The sequence below is a fragment of the Narcine bancroftii genome, chromosome 7 (assembly GCF_036971445.1).
Source record: "Narcine bancroftii isolate sNarBan1 chromosome 7, sNarBan1.hap1, whole genome shotgun sequence".
Classification (NCBI taxonomy): Eukaryota; Metazoa; Chordata; class Chondrichthyes; order Torpediniformes; family Narcinidae; genus Narcine; species Narcine bancroftii.
Window position 1 is genome coordinate 190587250 of NC_091475.1, and position 17484 is coordinate 190604733.

Sequence of the window (17484 nt, forward strand, 5' to 3'; positions counted from 1 at the left end):
TTTCCCTTGCAACCGCTGCAATCGTGTCTGCCTGTCCCGCATCGGACTGGTCAGCCACAAACGAGCCTGCAGCTGACGTGGACTTTTTACCCCCTCAATAAATCTTCGTCCGCGAAGCCAAGCCAAAGAAAAGATAGTTTTCTTTGATTCACGTATTTATAAATGTCTTAATATCTCACTCAGGTGACCTTTTTATATATAAAAAATGAAAATCGGAGAACCTGCACCTGAATTTTGGCAGGCAGTTCAAAACTTAAACATAGCCATTGAGTTTGATTCTGATCCTGAATAACAATTAGGCTGATGTCCTTTACAATTAAATGTCACTGAGATACGAGAACCCTGGTTAATTAACTCCACCTTCCCACAAAGGGAAAGATAGGTTAAACATGGCACCATAGTGCAAACCAGGTTTAATTCCTGGTTGTTGTGTGCATAGTTGACTTGCATACTATTATGAGCTCCTGTTTTAGTAAAATGGGATCATCACTGTAAGGGATAGTACAGACTAGGGGAACTGAATGGTTACAGTTAAATTTATCTCACACACACAAGAACTATCACAACAAGTCACAGCCCAAAACTGAAGGAATGTTTGACACATTCTGTTCCAGATTTGATACATTTGCAAAGACATTGTGATTTTGCAGGGGAGAACCATTGTGATGCTGAAGAGAAAACAGCTTTTCGAAGCAGCTCTTGTGACCAGCCATTTTTGTGGAATTTAGAGCAAAGCCTGCTCTATGAATGTCTGGGCCTTTTCGGTGGATTGACCTGTACCAGGAGGGTCTTTTGGGAAGCAAAGTGCTTCGTTTTGAGTGTGATTAACAGTAAAAGTCGTGGAAGCTTCATGGAGCGCCCAATTCGAGTTTTGCCTAAAAAAGGACCAGGAGTGTTATGACTAAAGCTCATGCGGATGGACATTTCTTCAAAGGCTATGCAAGGAGAATTTGGCAGTCTGTAGTAGCCATAACTCCAGTCTTCCCATCAGTTCAACATTAATTATGGACATCAAATTTGAAAGGCCTACACTTTAACACTGAATGTAAAAGACTGAACTTTGAAGAAACTTTATATATTTTGCACTGGAGTGTAATGGTTTGGGTATCTCTCTCTCTCACACACACACACACACACACTCTCTCTCTCTCACATAGGGACAGTTTTAAAGTTAAGACTATAGTTTAAAATCAAACACTGGTTCATTGCCTATTTCTGCTCATTATGTACATTTCATAACGATACGCACAGACGTATTGATCCACTGAACAATTGGAGTATCTTAATTTTTAAAGGAAAGTAAAAGTTAGATATGATGTTCCTTACTCATTTACAGGATTTCCCTTGAAGTTGCTGCTCCCCTAATAGAAATACATCTAATCACTATGATAAGTGATTGAAGTAATAACATGGTGTGTGATCTGGAAAGAGACCTGCAGATAGTGGTGTTACTGTGAAGCTTGTCCTGCCCTTCTAAGTCAACAACACTGGTGTTGGAGTAGCCTTGGTGAATAAATGCAGCCCTTTTGTAAATAATGCTCAGTGGAACCACAGTACAGTGGTGCTGGTCTAAGTGCTTAGTTGTGAATTGGATGACAATCAAATTGACTTTCTTATTCTGTATATGTCAAACATCTTAAGGGTTGGTACTGTGCTTGTTCGGTTGAAGGGTATGCCAAGACTTAAATTGTGTGTTGTAGTTGGTGGAAAGGATAGCAGTGGGATATGTTCCAAGTTCGGGCCTCGACCTGATGCATTGAATGTTTCTCTTTCCACAGATGCTGCCTGACCTTCTGAGGAGTGTTTCAAGCATTTTCTGTTTTTAATTCTGTTTTCTGTATTATTGGCTGGATGCCATTTGTACAATGTTACTGGAATAGCTTGGTGGAGAGCGTGGCTTGTTCTGGAATGCAAGGGTTCAGTGTTGTAAGCTGGAATAGTATACAGTCCCAAAGGTTGTTTTTTTTTTTGTAGTTCATGCTCTTAGCCATTTCTTGGCATAATGTGCTCTAAATGTTGGCCTTTGAGATGGCGAGAATTTCAGCAGGGATGTGTGAATAGATCAACCTCCCTCACTTATGGACTAACATGGTTATGAAAGTTTCATTAACCTCACGTGGTAGGCCTTGCTGTCATTGCCTTCCATTAAACATTCCATCATTAACTATCAACCAATACTACTAATCTTTGTTTGAAATAACAAGAGTTCTGAAAGTTTAGATCTAATCAGTTGGTTAAAGCATGCATGTTAAACATTAAAAACAGCATTATGTTGCCTACATTTTGCTGGTTACTAGGCTGACATTTTTGGATCGAACAAAATATGAATATTTCAAAAATTCTTTCATCATCATGTAATAGAGAAATTTCCTTTTGACTACCGTAAGGCAGACAAAGTTTTGCCATCGGCAGAAATTGCCCAGTGACCCTTACAGTCAGAGAAAGAGAAGCAAAAGAGAGTCGTTCCCACCCCCCCCTCCCCGAGTCACTAAGTGTCCGTGAATTTACTTCTATGCTCACGCAGCCTCCACAGCCACACAGACTTTAGTCGAAAACATCGACAACCCAAGCTCCAGATCCAAACCTCTGAACGATCAGGAAGCCCTTGGCACCCTCTTGCATCTTGGTTCTGATTCTTGGTACCCCTTCAGCTAGTCTCCAGCTGTCTAACCTCGTGCAAGTCCCTTGACCTCAAACGCCTACAGCCTGCTTGGGTTCTTTGCCTCGAGTCACCAACAGCCCAAAGAAGTAATTACCTCATCCATTATACTTTTGTTTCTAAATTTCTCACAAATATCATAACTTATTAATCTGAAATCAGAGATGTTTGTTGTCACCTGGAAATTAATATAATTTTAAATGAAGTTAAACTTTCTTTTCTCTGAAGTGCCATGTTGAATAGTTGAATATTGAAGGTGGGATAATGCAAGAAACGTTAAGTAATCTATATTCTAAAGAAACCAAATGAACAAGAATACTCAAGTTGTTTTGGAATTTTAACAATCCATTGCTTTACTATTCCAGGGTTCCTTTTCTGTTAAAATTTGTTCTCATAGTCATACAGTACAGAAAAAGGCTCTTTAGTCTAACTCTTACTTGCTGTCCAAGGTGCCTTCCCAAACTAGTCCCATTTATCTTTATTTATCCTTTGTCCTTCTAAGCTGTATTTGAATTCCATATGTAGAAGTGGTAGAATATTTTGAGTGTCTTTTGCCAACCGGTGTGGAAGTTGTATAAGTTGCAATCAAATGTAGAATATAAGAATGTTTGACTGCGAAATTGTGTACTTTGTGATATCTAAAGTTGTGGTCATAATGTAGTTACAACTAAAAAGAAAACTCTTCTGTTCACACTGTGGTGAATCTAATTTTCTGTCTTATCTTGTTTCTGTAGTGCATTGATCAGCTGACAAAAATTCAGGCTGAATTCCAGGAGACTGTGAAGGATCTGGCGAAGTCTAAAAAGAAGTATTTTGAGTTGGAACAGATGGCTCACGCAGCGCGGGAGAAAGCAGATTTAGAGGCCAAGTGTGTTTTGATCTTTTTTTTAATATGCATAGGGAATCTTTGCCATTTCCTTTTTCAAGAAAAGAATGTGTAAAGAATTTGTTTCTCATATTTGAATTACAGTTCTTATGTACAAGGCATTCGTACTGTCTTGTCTCACAGCAATGACTCTTCAAACACATCAATGAAAAATTGATGATCTCTAAATAATTTTTGTTAGAAATTTGACATTTAAACATTTGCGGAATCAGCAATACGCTCCATCCAATTACAATGTGTTTGCAGCAGCTTCTCCAACAATGCTTTACCGGAACATGGAAATGTAAAGGCAACGGCACTCATTGTTATGAAAAGCTATCTAACTTTATTTTAATTTGTTTTCTGTCAGAGAAGCAGTACAGCAAAATTTAATGCAAAATATAAAAAGCAAATGTAATTTATAATCCAAATTTGAATCTGCATTTTTACGTTGTGTTTCACTTAATTCTGAGTGAGCAGATCATATTTAACAAAAGTTGTCAATAAACCTAATTGGAAACATTTTACGTAAAACTGGTGTAATTTGCCAGTGTTATCAATCAAATAATTAATTAAATGTGATTGACGTGATTGTCCTAATGTAATACGGAAGAAAATAAAAGTTCCTAAAATCAAATGTTACTTCAATGTTTCCAATTAGAAATAACTTTAACTCAAAATGCACATGTAATTCTGAAGGGGCAAAAAAGTAAACTAACTTGCTATTCATGATGATTTCACATTTTCTCCCATTAAAAAAATATGCTTGAGAAACATTTCTGAATTCATATAAAGAAAATGTATATAGTGCAAATACTAAAGAACTAGTATTGACATTGTTTCCTCATAATCTACCGATCTCTATTTTACAGCTATCTTGGTAACTGAAAAAGCATTTTGTGCTCCACTTTGGAAGTTTTTTTTTAAAAAACACCTTTAGTGAGTAAAGTAGTGAAGATGTAGGGTCAAGAAATTGATTAGAAGAAGTTGTTAATCAGTTTTTGAAAACTACTGAAGTAAGGCAGTTTCCATTTTAATTTTATTACATAGCAATGACTCTAGTTATTTTTTGGAAGAGCATCTTGCTATGGAATAAGCCTAACTCAAAGCAGTCTTATCTGAATCTGTATTAATGTTCTCCATGTTCAAAGAAATTGAAGGGAGATTTTAACTGAGGCAAATCCTATATTTAATCACATTAATTTCATTCTTTATTTAAATAGCTATTCTCATTTTCCCTACCTGCCAATAGATGTATGCTCTTTCCTTATCATCTCTGTTCTTATTAAATTTGATATCTGCAATTAATTTTATTCTTTGAATGATTTTTAGTGCCTTTTAGATTGCTATGTTTTTGCATGTGATTTCACCATTAATTTAATTTGGAGATACATCATGGTAACAGGGCCTTCCATCCCACAATCTCAAATACAAGATGGAGCACCTGGAGGAAATTCACACCGACAGCTCCTTACAGACAGTGCTGGATTTGAACCTGGGTCACTGGCACTATCATTAACATTGTTTTACAAAAAAATATAATTTGGTTAAATTTTAATTGCAGGAGTGTATTTGTAACTCATATCTTGGCTTTCTTAATTTTGCCTCAACCCCGTGCCTCCCAAATACACCAATTAGTCTACAATCCTCATGAGTTTTTGAAAGGTGGGAGGAAACCGGAGCTCCCGGAGGAAACCCACGCAGACATGGAAGAACATGCAAACTTCTTATAGGCCACGCCGGAATCAAACCTGGGTCACTGGCAACGCAATAGCCATGTGCCCTCATTGCCTAATTGCAAAATCACTTAACTGTTGCATGAATTTCTAAAGGTTCTGCTTTAACAGTCTGTTGATTCAATTATACATAATGTTTAGCATCATAGCTCCATAGCATAGAAGAATATTAAATAGAATTTGCATGTGCTGGTGCTTTACTGTAACTATTCAAAATAAATTTGACCTCAGTTGTGAAAGGTACAATTTTTTTCTGAACTTCATCTGAACAATTCTATAAGACTCTTGGAGTTGGTTCATAGGATTGTACAGACTAGAAATGCAGGTGGTGCCCTCTAGCAGATTGATAAGTGATGTAGAAATAAATGGTGTAGCAATGTTCAAAGGCACTTCAAAACAAGAACCCCTGGTTTTCTGGCCAGCAGGTCCTGTGCTTGGACTTTGATATGCTACCTGGAGAAGCGTGTTTTTTCTCTTCTAATGTGTGTAAACCTTTGAGGATAATTAAATTAGCATAATACAAGTGATGCACCTTGCAATTGTGTCTGTATATTTACCTCAGTGTATTGGCGAAACGGTCCCAAAAGGTTTTGCTGGAGAGATGTGTATTGTGCTAGAATATTTATTCTAACCACAGAGCACCTATGGCATTCAAGGGATTTTTTAAGGTAGTATGTGAGTGGGGGGGGGGGGGTGGGGAGAGTTAAGGACCACTGTGCTAAAGAGTAACTTAAGTAACGACGATTAAAATTGCTGTGCCTGTGGCCATAAATATGATAGCATGTATCAATCATTTAATAAATAACTATAACCATTATCTCGACAAGATTATTTAAATTTGACAAAATACGATGATTCCTACTTTTTCATTTATGCTTGACTACAGTGTGCCGATTTAATACATCTTTTGTATCAAGTATACTGTTAAACCTAAGCTTTATTTTCCAGGTCTAAGCTTAGTCTATTTCAGTCAAGAATAAGTTTACAGAAAGCAAGTGTAAAGGTATGTTATGAATTATTTTGATAACTGCTTCATGTTATTAATCTTGAACTTGTGGGTTTTGTGCAATATTTCTACGACGTGCTGCAAGTCTACTTAGTTAAGCTTTGGAGATGGTGGTTACAATTTGGAACAATTTATGTTAGGATGTGACATTCTTGTCATAAATTGTGAACAGATTAATTTCATGATCTGTGTTTGCATAAATTGTGCTCTATATAATGGTCCAGCAAGGTCTGGTTCCATTCACCTACCTTGTCAAATTCTATAATCTGCAGCCCTCTGTGGTCTCCAGTTATTACCTCCAGCCTCTGTCCCTATGTTCAGGCTCCATCTGCCATCAGTCCCTGCTCACATGGATTCACCTATCACTTTCCAGCTACTCACCCCTCCCCATCACCTCTTTATAATGGTAATTTCTCCTTTATGTTATCAGCCTTCATTCAGGGTTTTTATCCAAAGCTTCATTTCTCTCTCTTTCTGTAACTGCTGTCTGATCTGCCGAGTCCCTTCAGCAGTTTGTTTTTACATTAGCTTGTAATGTGTGTCTTCGTAAACAATTGGATTGGGATAGGTATTAGAAGGTTAAGTATATTTAAATAGTGCAAGTAATGGAAATGAAACCATGGGAGATCTAAATCAGATAATATTTTAAAAGAGGGAGATTTTTTAGATGTATTTTATAGTACATTGTAACTTGCAACAAGGTGAAAAGTGAAGAAAATTGAGAAAATAATTTGTCTCTATGACATCCAAAGTTACTTTTTTAATTTCAGTTGAAAGCACGCCGCAGTGAATACAACACAAAAGCTAACCATGCTAGAAATGACTATCTTCTTACACTGGCAGCTGCAAATGCACATCAAGATCGCTATTACCAAATAGAGCTGGTAAACTTCATGACGGTAAGCAAACTTTTCCATGCTTGTCTTTCTTGAATTTCAGAAATCAGCTAAGCACAGTTAAGTGGTTGAGTAAAATGTAACTTCACATCCATTAATTTTGTCAACAATGCCTTAACTCAACTCTTGCTGGATTCTGCCTGTTGTATCACGTTATGATGTGCATTAGAATTTTTGTGTTGCCTGAATTAATTCTTCAGTCCTGACACCAATAGCTTAGAATATAGCCCTAGCTATGGTAGTTTATAGGGCTTCCAGAATAGCAATGAGATCATAATGGTCTTATTTTCAAATCAAATCTTTAAATGAGTTCTATAAAGTAAAAAAATACTTGGGTCCCTAAAGTAACAAACTGAGGAACAAAAGAGCATTATGCATTTGATGTATTTTAAAATATTTTCAAAGTGAGTTTATTCTCAGTCTCCCCCCCCCCCCCCCCCCCCCAAGTCAATCGTCACGATAACCTTTTCTCCAAAATGTTTCTGTGTTAAGAACAAGCTACATGTAGAGGTTCATCTAATCTAATGAACATGTTTTATATGAATAATCGTTCTGTTGTAGTTATGATCTTATTTTAACGATTGGTTCATTTTCACGGGGTTAAACTGCAAGGAAGTCTGTTCTTTTGATTCTTCCACCCCAAATGTTTTGCAAGTTCTGACCTTTGCTACATTATTCTGTCTCTTTTCTGCTTTGTCTTATCCTGGAAATTCTAACAGAGTCTTATTGTCCTACTTGTGAACACAGTGGCCAACTTTTGGGCAGATGTAAAAATATCAACCAAGCTTGTTTTATTCAGTCTGCTGGTTGTTGGAATGTAATATTAAGTGACAATTTAAATTGTTTTGAAGCAGTAGGTGTGGCATGATTATACCTTCTTTATGTCACAAGCATCTAATAACAATTTGGTCTTCCAAGAACAAGTACGAGTGTAACAAAGAAATATCAAAGAGCGATTCAGTACTATGGCCTGAGTGCCACTGACCAACAAACACCTTTTTTTTACATTAATATTAAATTTGTAATATATACCATATAGTTCAGCGTACAAGTCAAGACTTGAAACTCTCAAAAATCACTGAAAAGATGGGGATGTCGACTTGTATGCCAGATACACTTTCGAGACCTTAAATTCAATTTTTAAAAACCGCTATATGTAGATTCAGTGTATATGGCAACCCGGAAGCACCTCCCCACCGCCGCTGCTCCCTGACACCTCCCCCCGCCAGGCGCTACCGTAACTCACCTAGATCCCAAGGTCGCTGCTCCTGCCCGGGTGGCTGAGGTCACCACTCCTGCCCAAGCCAACACGTAGCCGTGGTTCCTACACCGAGCACACTTGGGCAGCGAGATGACTTCTTTTATGCGGAAGGCACTGCCCCCAATGTTGAGAATGGAGTCACCATTGCCGACTCCAGCTGCAGCTGATGCTGAAGACTTGGACCCAGCTACGTTTGGCATCTTCCCAGCCAGAAGCAAAGGTTTTTTTTACTGTTATTTTTACTTGCTTAATTTAGGGATTTTGTTACTTGGCGATTGGGGTATTGTAACAATGTTTGGGTTGTTGCTGGAGGCCTGGTCACCAGTGTCCGAGAAAATTGGGGGGGTCGACCTATATGTCCAATATATGATAAAGACATGGAAATGAGGCTGAAAATGGGGACCTGGCATACCTGAAGGTTAACTTGTACTCTGAAATATATGGAAATTGATTTAGTGGTAATTTATTTGATAATTCAGAATAAACCAGTTTGGTCATGTGGTGGTTAAATTTTTGATCTTACTTGTCTAATTGTTCTCTGGTTGCATATTATAACATTTTCTGGTCAGCCTCCATCCTCCTGGCATAACAAAAGTTTATGTACAGTAAAATCCCTGTTATCCAGAATTCAAGCAGTCAGTAAACTCAAGCAATCAGAAAAAAAATCACAGTAAAAAATAGGAAAGTTTAAAATTAACGCCCCGAGTGGTGTTAGGTCTGCTTTGTTCATGAATGAGTGAGACAAACACCAGGCTGAGTCGAAATCAGGGTTCTTTGTTCTTTATTACCGGATTGTAACACTTACGACTAACCATGTTAGTCGGAGAATGCATTCTGCCGTTATCAGCAAAATGGTGATTTTTTATACCCTTGGATACGTGCTTAGAACATCATCATATCATTACTTGTCCAATGACTAAAACTGTTGCTATCCTTTCCCTGCTAGCTTCCTGCCTCTCAATCCATCAATGTCTCTCTTATCTTGTAAGTACAAGGATGCATTTACATCTTGTTACAGCCCTGTACAGGGCAGGGTAACTCCTTACACATTCCCATCTCATGATGTTTTACCTTACAGTGGTCAGTTTGCCAGTCGCACAACTCACAATCTCAAGGTACTGGAAAATTCACTTATCCAGCAGCTACCAATTCCCATAGATTTTACTGTATGAGCAACAAGCCTGTCTCCCTGCTGTTCCTTCCTTTGCACTCTGGCAGGCTTACATTTTCAGGCATGATACCTACTTATGGGCATATGAGATTCCTTTTGTCTGCCACCCTTAACTTTGAATTTGACTGTATATAAACCTGAGGGCAGACTTGCTTCTGAAGTCATTGGAAATATACAAGTCCCAATGGGAGAGGAACCTGCTGCTAATCTGCTGTTGACATCAAAATAACAGTTGCATTGATTTGGCAGGTTGAGAGAAAAGAAAGTCTGGAATGCTATTTTGCTTTCCTTATCCACATTTCTATTTGGTAATATCGAGTAAACTAGTAAACTTATTTAGTGTAAAGAATTGAAAATTCGGCATCATTCTATTATAATTTATTGTCCTCCAGAGATTGGCTTCTGTTTTGGAAAGTCCCTTGATAAATTATTTTTTTTATGGGATTGGCTTTTTGCTTGCTTGGCAGGTAATTTGATTTGTACCAAAGGAATAATCACTTGTCTAAAAGGTGAACCACTTTACAGACATAGAATCAGTTGTTAAGCCAACAGACTCCATTCAAATTGACAAACTCTAGTTTTATTTTGTCATTTATGCTTTCTGTTCTTTCTGTCAAATTGACTATTCTTGAGAATGAGGCCTTATTGTTGATTCCATTTACAGTAATAAAATTGCAAAAAAAAAAGCTTGTGAAATGCACAATATATTTACATGGCTATTGTGTACTCGCATTCTTCAGAGGGTAAGCAAATGTGTCACTAGAAAATTTTTTATGCTTATTATTTTTCATCCACGTAATATTTAGTTATTTGAAAAATTCAATTTTGCTTATCATATGATGACTTTGGTTTTGTAAATTGTTGCAAGGCATTGGATTTAAAATTATTTATCAGGCAAGATGTTGGCCCTTTGTTCCGTGCTTGTGTGATCATTGTTTATAGTTACAGTTATAGCATCATTTTACTCTGAGCAGTGATTAAGTAGAAGGCAGGGTAAATTCTTGTGTCGAATGATAGCTTTCTTACAGGATTGCATATTTCTGTTTTTGCTAAGATTAACTCTGATAAACAAACTTGTGTAATTGATTGCAAGGGCATTTTTATCATTGTGGAGAGGAGGCTTGAACATCAGGTTATCCTTTAATTAGCACAGTTGGTAGGAATGGTTTTAGAACCTCCCCAAGGTTGTGTTCACTTCGACATGGAGAATCTGAGAGTGTCGCCACAGACTGAACTCTTTAAATGGTTATATGCAGTTGATTTCATGGAGGCTATTGATACAGTTGCAATACACAAATGAGCTGGAGAAACTCAGCCGGGCAATGCAGCATCCATAGGAAGGTAGCGGTAAATAACGTTTCAAGTTCCAAGTTTATTTATCATCCAATTGCACAACTTCAACCTGGCAAAAGTGTTCTCTGGTCCTTGTTGCAAGACATGCAAATGCATCATCAGACATACCACACAAAAAAACGTGCAATACGTATGCAGGATGTGTATAAAAATAAATAAATATTGTTTAATAAATAGTAGAGACTCAGGTGGTTAGTGTGAGCAATTCATTTAGTAGTTCAGCATTCTCACTGACTGTGGGAAGAAGCTGTTTCTCAGCATGGTGGTGTTGGCTCTGCTACTCTTGTATCTCTTACCTGATGGGAGTAACTTAAAGCGCGTGGTATGGGTTCTCAATGATTTTCAGACAACAATCTTAATAGATCATGACAGTGGGGGGTGGGTGGTGGAGGGGGAAGAGAGGGAAACCCCAGTGATCCTCTCTGCCATTCTTATAGTCTTGTGGATTGACCTCCTATCTACTTCTCTACAGCAATGGTACCATACTTGTTGCAGCCGGTCAGAATGCTCTCGATCGGGCTCTTGTTGAAGGTTGACCTGATGGTGGGCTGACTGATTTGAGAATGACAGATTTCCTTTTTGATTCTGTGGCAAACCAAAGCAATATTTTATATGCTATATTTGCCTCTGGAGAATTGTCTGCATTCACTTCATTTGTGTATTTGTTCCCACTGCATCCAGTTCTTTTAATATTCTGCTGAATGATATACAGTTCTCTGCTCTCATGGCTACCGTGATTCATAACCTCAAGCTGAACAAAACTGCAGCCTGTGTCGAACTTGCAGGAGGTGATAATTCCTGGTTTGACGACATCTTGATTTGAAAAACCTTATCTTTGTTTTGTAATGAACTCAGAGGACCCCAAAACCCAGCAACAATAGAAATTCACCAAGACAAATGGTCACTTAAACAAAAGTTACTGTTAATTTCTTTAAACATGAAAATAGGATCAAACTTTAACTTATTACTATTAACAACTTAACCTCACTTAACCCCCTTCTAATTCTAAGCGCACGTGTATGTAATATGTATATAAGTTCAAAAAAAGTTATTTTGTTGAAGTAACCATTTGTCTTGGTGAATATCTATTGCTGCTGGGTTTTCAGGTCCTCTGGACTCGTAACAGTATGTTGAACAGTTCATAAGCATTGTTTGGAATACAATGTGAATGTAATTTTGTGCTGGTGAAACTCAGCAGGTCACACAAAATCCATATGAAGTGAAGGGTAACCAACATTTTTCTCCTGAGCCCTTCATCAGGAATAAGAAAAAGCAGGGGGAGGGGGGGTGGTGGTAGGAGGAGGAGGTAAGAGGTATTAAAAATACAATTATATAGCAAAGATAAAGATACATAATCATAGAAAAACTTAAATCAAGCTGTTGAGATAAATTATTCATTAACTAAGGATGAAGTTTAGCCATGTTTTGATATTTGGCAGGATGTATGTGGGGTAGAGGGGATATTTTAATGTAAACATATTGACCATCTATCTCTCACTCTCAGGCTACTGGGTGATAGTTGTTGAAGCAGTTCACACTGCTCTTAGACATTTGGATGATTGATGCCCTTTTGAAGCAAATGGGATCCTCTTGACTATAGCAATGAAAGGTTGAAAATGTCTGTGACACTCTGGCTGGTTGGTTGGCACAGATTTTCAGTACCCAGCCAGGTACGCTGTCAGGGCCTGATGCCTTTCGAGGATTCAACCTCTTGAATGATGTTCTGACATTGTCCTCAGAGGGAGATATCATAGGGTCCTCAGCCTTTGCAGGGATTCTATTAGGCACTGTTTGGTTCTTCTTCTCAAAGTAAGCATAGAAGATGTTCAGCTCATTGGGAAATGAAGCATCACAGCCATCTATAGAATTTGCTCTCAAGTTGTAGGCTGTAATAGCCTGCAGTCCCTACTACAACTGGTGTGTATCTGTCTCTTTCTTCTACTGGAATTGCCACTTTGCTTCAGAGATGGCCTTTCGCAGGTCATACCAGGTATTCTTGTAGAGATCTAGTTCCCTGGCCTTAAATGGCCTTGTTCTCGCCCTCAGCAGGTTGCGACTCTTCTGATTCATCCAGGGCGTTGGCACGCACTCACCCGTGCAGGTCGATGAAGTTGGTGACACCTGTTGCATATTCATTCAAGTCTATGGATGAGTTCTTGAATATGTTCCAGTCCACCAATTCAAGGCAGTCCTCCAGACTCTTTTATAAATTGTGCACGTGTGTTTTATTCCTGCTGCGATATTCCCACCCTCTTCTATTAATTGCATGTTAGTAAAAGTAACACTTGATTGCAAACCCTTGTGTCCAGATTTGTCTCTCTCGAACCTAACACTTTCTCAACACAATAATGACCAGTGCGGTGACCGACAGCCCTGCCACGGCCCCCAGCAATGGATAGTGGTAATACTAGTAAGCCACGTCAGCAATGATGATTACTGCTGGCATTACTCACCATTATTACCCTCATTTCAACTTTGCCTACAAGACCGTGGAAATATTTTTGAGCTGTCTTCTTGGGAAAAAAATTGGTTTAATATGCTGTCAAATAGGATATGTTGTACGTGACACATGCTGTTGTGTTACAAGTCCTGCCTCTTTTGCTCCCGGAATGCCGGCTTGCTGTGTAAAAAGACACACTGACCCGGCATTATACCAGCTTTGTTCGGTTTCAATGTAAACGACCAAAACTGGGCCTTCCTTATGGCAATATCGAGGGATTTCTGTGCAAAATAGATAGATAAATAGATAAAATAAAATAAAAAATCTGTTCTTTCCCTCTTCAGATGTGCACTATCACACCCTTTGTATTTTAGTCTTGATAAGAGGTCCTGACCTAAAATGTTGACTCCAGTTTCTATCGATGGATACTGCCTGACCTGCTGAGTTCCTCCAGCAGCTACTGTAATTATTTACTCAAGATTCCAGCATCTGCTTTTTTTGTTTCTCTAACTTATTCTGACAGGTGGCTGACATTTTAAGTATGTTAATGGAGCTGAAAGCTCTGGTTCAGCCTGCTTTGCAAGTTTGCTTGTTTTATTCAGTTGAAGAAGGCAAAGCAATGGAAAATGATGTTTAAATCTTAGTGTTCACTGTGGGATGACTAAGGGTTGAACAAACAATGAATGGTGGAGCTTTACTGACAAACAGACAGATCTGAATCTATAAGCCAAGGATCCCTGAAAGGGGCAATACCTTGGGTAAAATGGTGAGGAAGGTGTGTGGGACACTTGCTTTCATTAGTCAATGAATAAAACAAAAAAGATAGTCCAATATTAGAAAACATTGGTTAGGTCACAGATGGGTACGTGTATAGTCTGGTTGCCACATAAATGAAAGAATGTGTGGGCACTGTGGAGAATGCTGTGGAGATTCATCAGATGTTGCTACAGATGCATCATTTTAGTTTTGAGGGAAGATTGTATTGGTTGTGTTTGGTTTCCTTGGAATGGAGGAAATTGATGGGTACCTGTAATGGCATGCAAGATTGTGAGGGGCAATGCTTGGACAAGTTGGAGAAATCTTTTCTCCAATAATAGAATATGTTGTGCTACTTATAATTTTTCCAAAGATTTAGCCAGTTCTGATGGGTACAATAGCACATCATCAGCGAATAGACTGATTTTGTGGTTTTTTTGCCCGACTTTGAAGCCCTTTATATCCAGATCCCTTCTTATTATTTCCGCCAGCAGTTCAGTGGCTAAAATAGAGAACACTGGGGACAGGGAGCATCACTGTCTACTCGAACAACTCATGGGGAACACTGCCGACATCTGATTATTTTAGCTTGTGGTTTATGGTATAAAGTTACTAAATAACCATGTTAGACAGTTCCTATGGAATAATAAGATACCAAGAATTGCACTAGGAAAACTGAGTGCTTATGCTACAGCCACGAAAGGTGAAACTGTGCCTTGTCACATTCCTTGTGAATTCGGAGCAGTTACAGAACTTGACTTTCACTCCTTTAAGTGTTCCTTCTATAGGATTTCTTCTCTCTCCCAATCAATGCAAACATTTCAGAGATCAGATTCCATTGCATGTTCCTGTTTGCTCTGCACCTTACCAGAAGCCATAAAATTAAAATTCCACCTTTGTTTTTAGCAGCTGCATTGCCCTCCCTCTCTGCTCCCCAAGTTGCTTCCATTTCCTCTTCTGGCATCGCCACTTCAGAAAATATCCAGATTTTGTCATTAGGCAAGAGTTCTATTGCTTTTATTGAAATGTATGCTCAGACTAATAATATATAAATTCATATTTTATAAAGGTTTCCTTGATTTTATATTCGAGCTCCTGTAATTGCTTCGGATGTGACCAACTGATTTGGCAGTAATTATGCATGCAATTTTCCAAATTGGTCTCTGCAATATTGTTTTTACTTGCTGTGACACAGAGGGTCTTTTAAAGAAGAAAAATGTAAAGGAAGGGCATTCCTTGACTTACTCAAAGCCAGAGATATAAGATGCTGCAGATGCTGCAATTTGGAACAAAAAGAAACAAACTTAACATCCTTACCCACTGAGTTCTTCCAGCAGTTTGCTTTTGCTCACCCAAATCCAAATGGGCTCCACCCATCCTTTCTCCTGTAAAGTATTTGAATGTGTCTTCCTAATCCTTTTCCATAACTTTGTCAGAAACTATTCAAATTTCTGGCCTAGCGTTGAACTAAAATTGTTACTGCTCCTTGTGTATCGTCCCTCCTCTTGGATCCCTTTGGAACTTTTGATTAATCATGCCATTCTCCTTAAAGTTCAAGTACACGTGTAGTGTGGATTGTGGAGGGTCATGTAGCCTCTCCATCTGGAACCTTGTGGGAGTGTGGATTGTGAAGGTTATGTGGCCTCCCTGTCTGAAATCTGATAGTCGTGTGACCTCTCTAGCTGGCGCCTAGTCGGAAGTCACCTCACCTGCCAGTCAAGGGTTAGATCCGGCCGCAGGTGAGCTGACGCATAATTGATCTCACGGGTCACGTGGACAGGTCTTGTATTGAAAAACGAGCATGCGCAGACTCTGCCCTTCCTCTTTCTGTTTGCTGCTGTTACATGGAGTTGAATTCCAGGCTGCAGGCCACGAGCAGCTCCTGAAGCCCAAATGGCCGATCTCAGATCCCGAGTCATGGGCAATACTGGAGATCAGGTTTATTTGATATACAGTACTTCTTTGTTGAAATTAATTTACTGTTTGTTAATGTGCTGTTCCTGCTAGAGATGGTACTGTATGTTTGACCCTCACGTTCCCAATTGGAAGTTGAAAATGTTTAGTGGTGGTTTATTCACAATGGCTGCACCATTTCATCAGATGCAAGGATCGACAATGAGATAGACAACAGACTCGCCAAGGCAAAAGAGTCTGGAAAAACAACCAACTGAAAAACCTCACAAAGATAAGCGTATACAGAGCCGTTGTCATACCCACACTCCTGTTCGGCTCCGAATCATGGGTCCTCTACCGGCATCACCTACGGCTCCTAGAACGCTTCCACCAGCGTTGACTCCGCTCCATCCTCAACATCCATTGGAGCGCTTTCATCCCTAACGTCGAAGTACTCGAGATGGCAGAGGTCGACAGCATCGAGTCCACGCTGCTGAAGATCCAGCTGCGCTGGGTGGGTCACATCTCCAGAATGGAGGACCATCGCCTTCCCAAGATCGTGTTATATGGCGAGCTCTCCACTGGCCACCATGACAGAGGTGCACCAAAGAAAAGGTACAAGAACTGCCTAAAGAAATCTCTTGGTGCCTGCCACATTGACCACCGCCAGTGGGCTGATATCACCTCAAACCGTGCATCTTGGCGCCTCACAGTTTGGCGGGCAGCAACCTCCTTTGAAGAAGACCGCAGAGCCCACCTCACTGACATAAGGCAAAGGAGGAAAAACCCAACACCCAACCCCAACCCACCAATTTTCCCCTGCAGCCGCTGCAACTGTGTCTGCCTGTCCCGCATCGGACTTGTCAGCCACAAACGAGCCTGCAGCTGACGTGGACTTTTACCCCCTCCATAAATCTTCGTCCGCGAAGCCAAGCCAAAGAAAGAAATGTAGTTATTTGTGTATTATTCTGGGTTGGTCTGTGTGAGTGTGAGCTCTTTTGTGAATTCCCCTGTGCATAAATAAAATTTTCCCCTGCAACCGTGTCTGCCTGTCCCGCATCGGACTTGTCAGCCACAAACGAGCCTGCAGCTGATGTGGACTTTTTACCCCCTCCATAAATCTTCGTCCGCGAAGCCAAGCCAAAGAAGAAGAAATAAAGTCTACTGTTTGTTGATAACATGTATCGAACCTTGCTTCTCTTTGAAACCATTGAACCTATTTTTTGAGCGCAACACGTTTATTCTCAGATGTACAGAGGTGCAGTGATAAAGTTTGTTTTGTGAGCAATCCAGTGAGATAGCGCATATACAGCTCAGTGTCACAGAGATATTGGTTATTACAGAGTGAAGACAACATAATTTTACAATTGTGAGGATCATTCAGGAGTCTGACAACTGGGTGAGTGGAACTGCCCTTATTTCTTCTATATAACCAGAGTATCTTATAA

The 17484-nt window shown here is 39.3% G+C and overlaps 1 protein-coding gene across 8 annotated transcripts in view; it reads left to right on the top strand.

Moving 5' to 3' along the window:
• The window catches only part of LOC138739525 (F-BAR and double SH3 domains protein 2-like), a 272286-nt gene that overhangs the window by 132339 nt on the left and 122463 nt on the right, over positions 1 to 17484 (top strand). For all 8 annotated transcript variants that reach the window (XM_069891780.1, XM_069891784.1, XM_069891787.1 and 5 more), the window contains exons 6-8: positions 3394 to 3527; positions 6209 to 6263; positions 7037 to 7165. In XM_069891780.1, coding sequence (XP_069747881.1) covers positions 3394 to 3527; positions 6209 to 6263; positions 7037 to 7165 — 318 coding nt within the window. The remainder of the gene's footprint in view (positions 1 to 3393; positions 3528 to 6208; positions 6264 to 7036; positions 7166 to 17484) is intronic.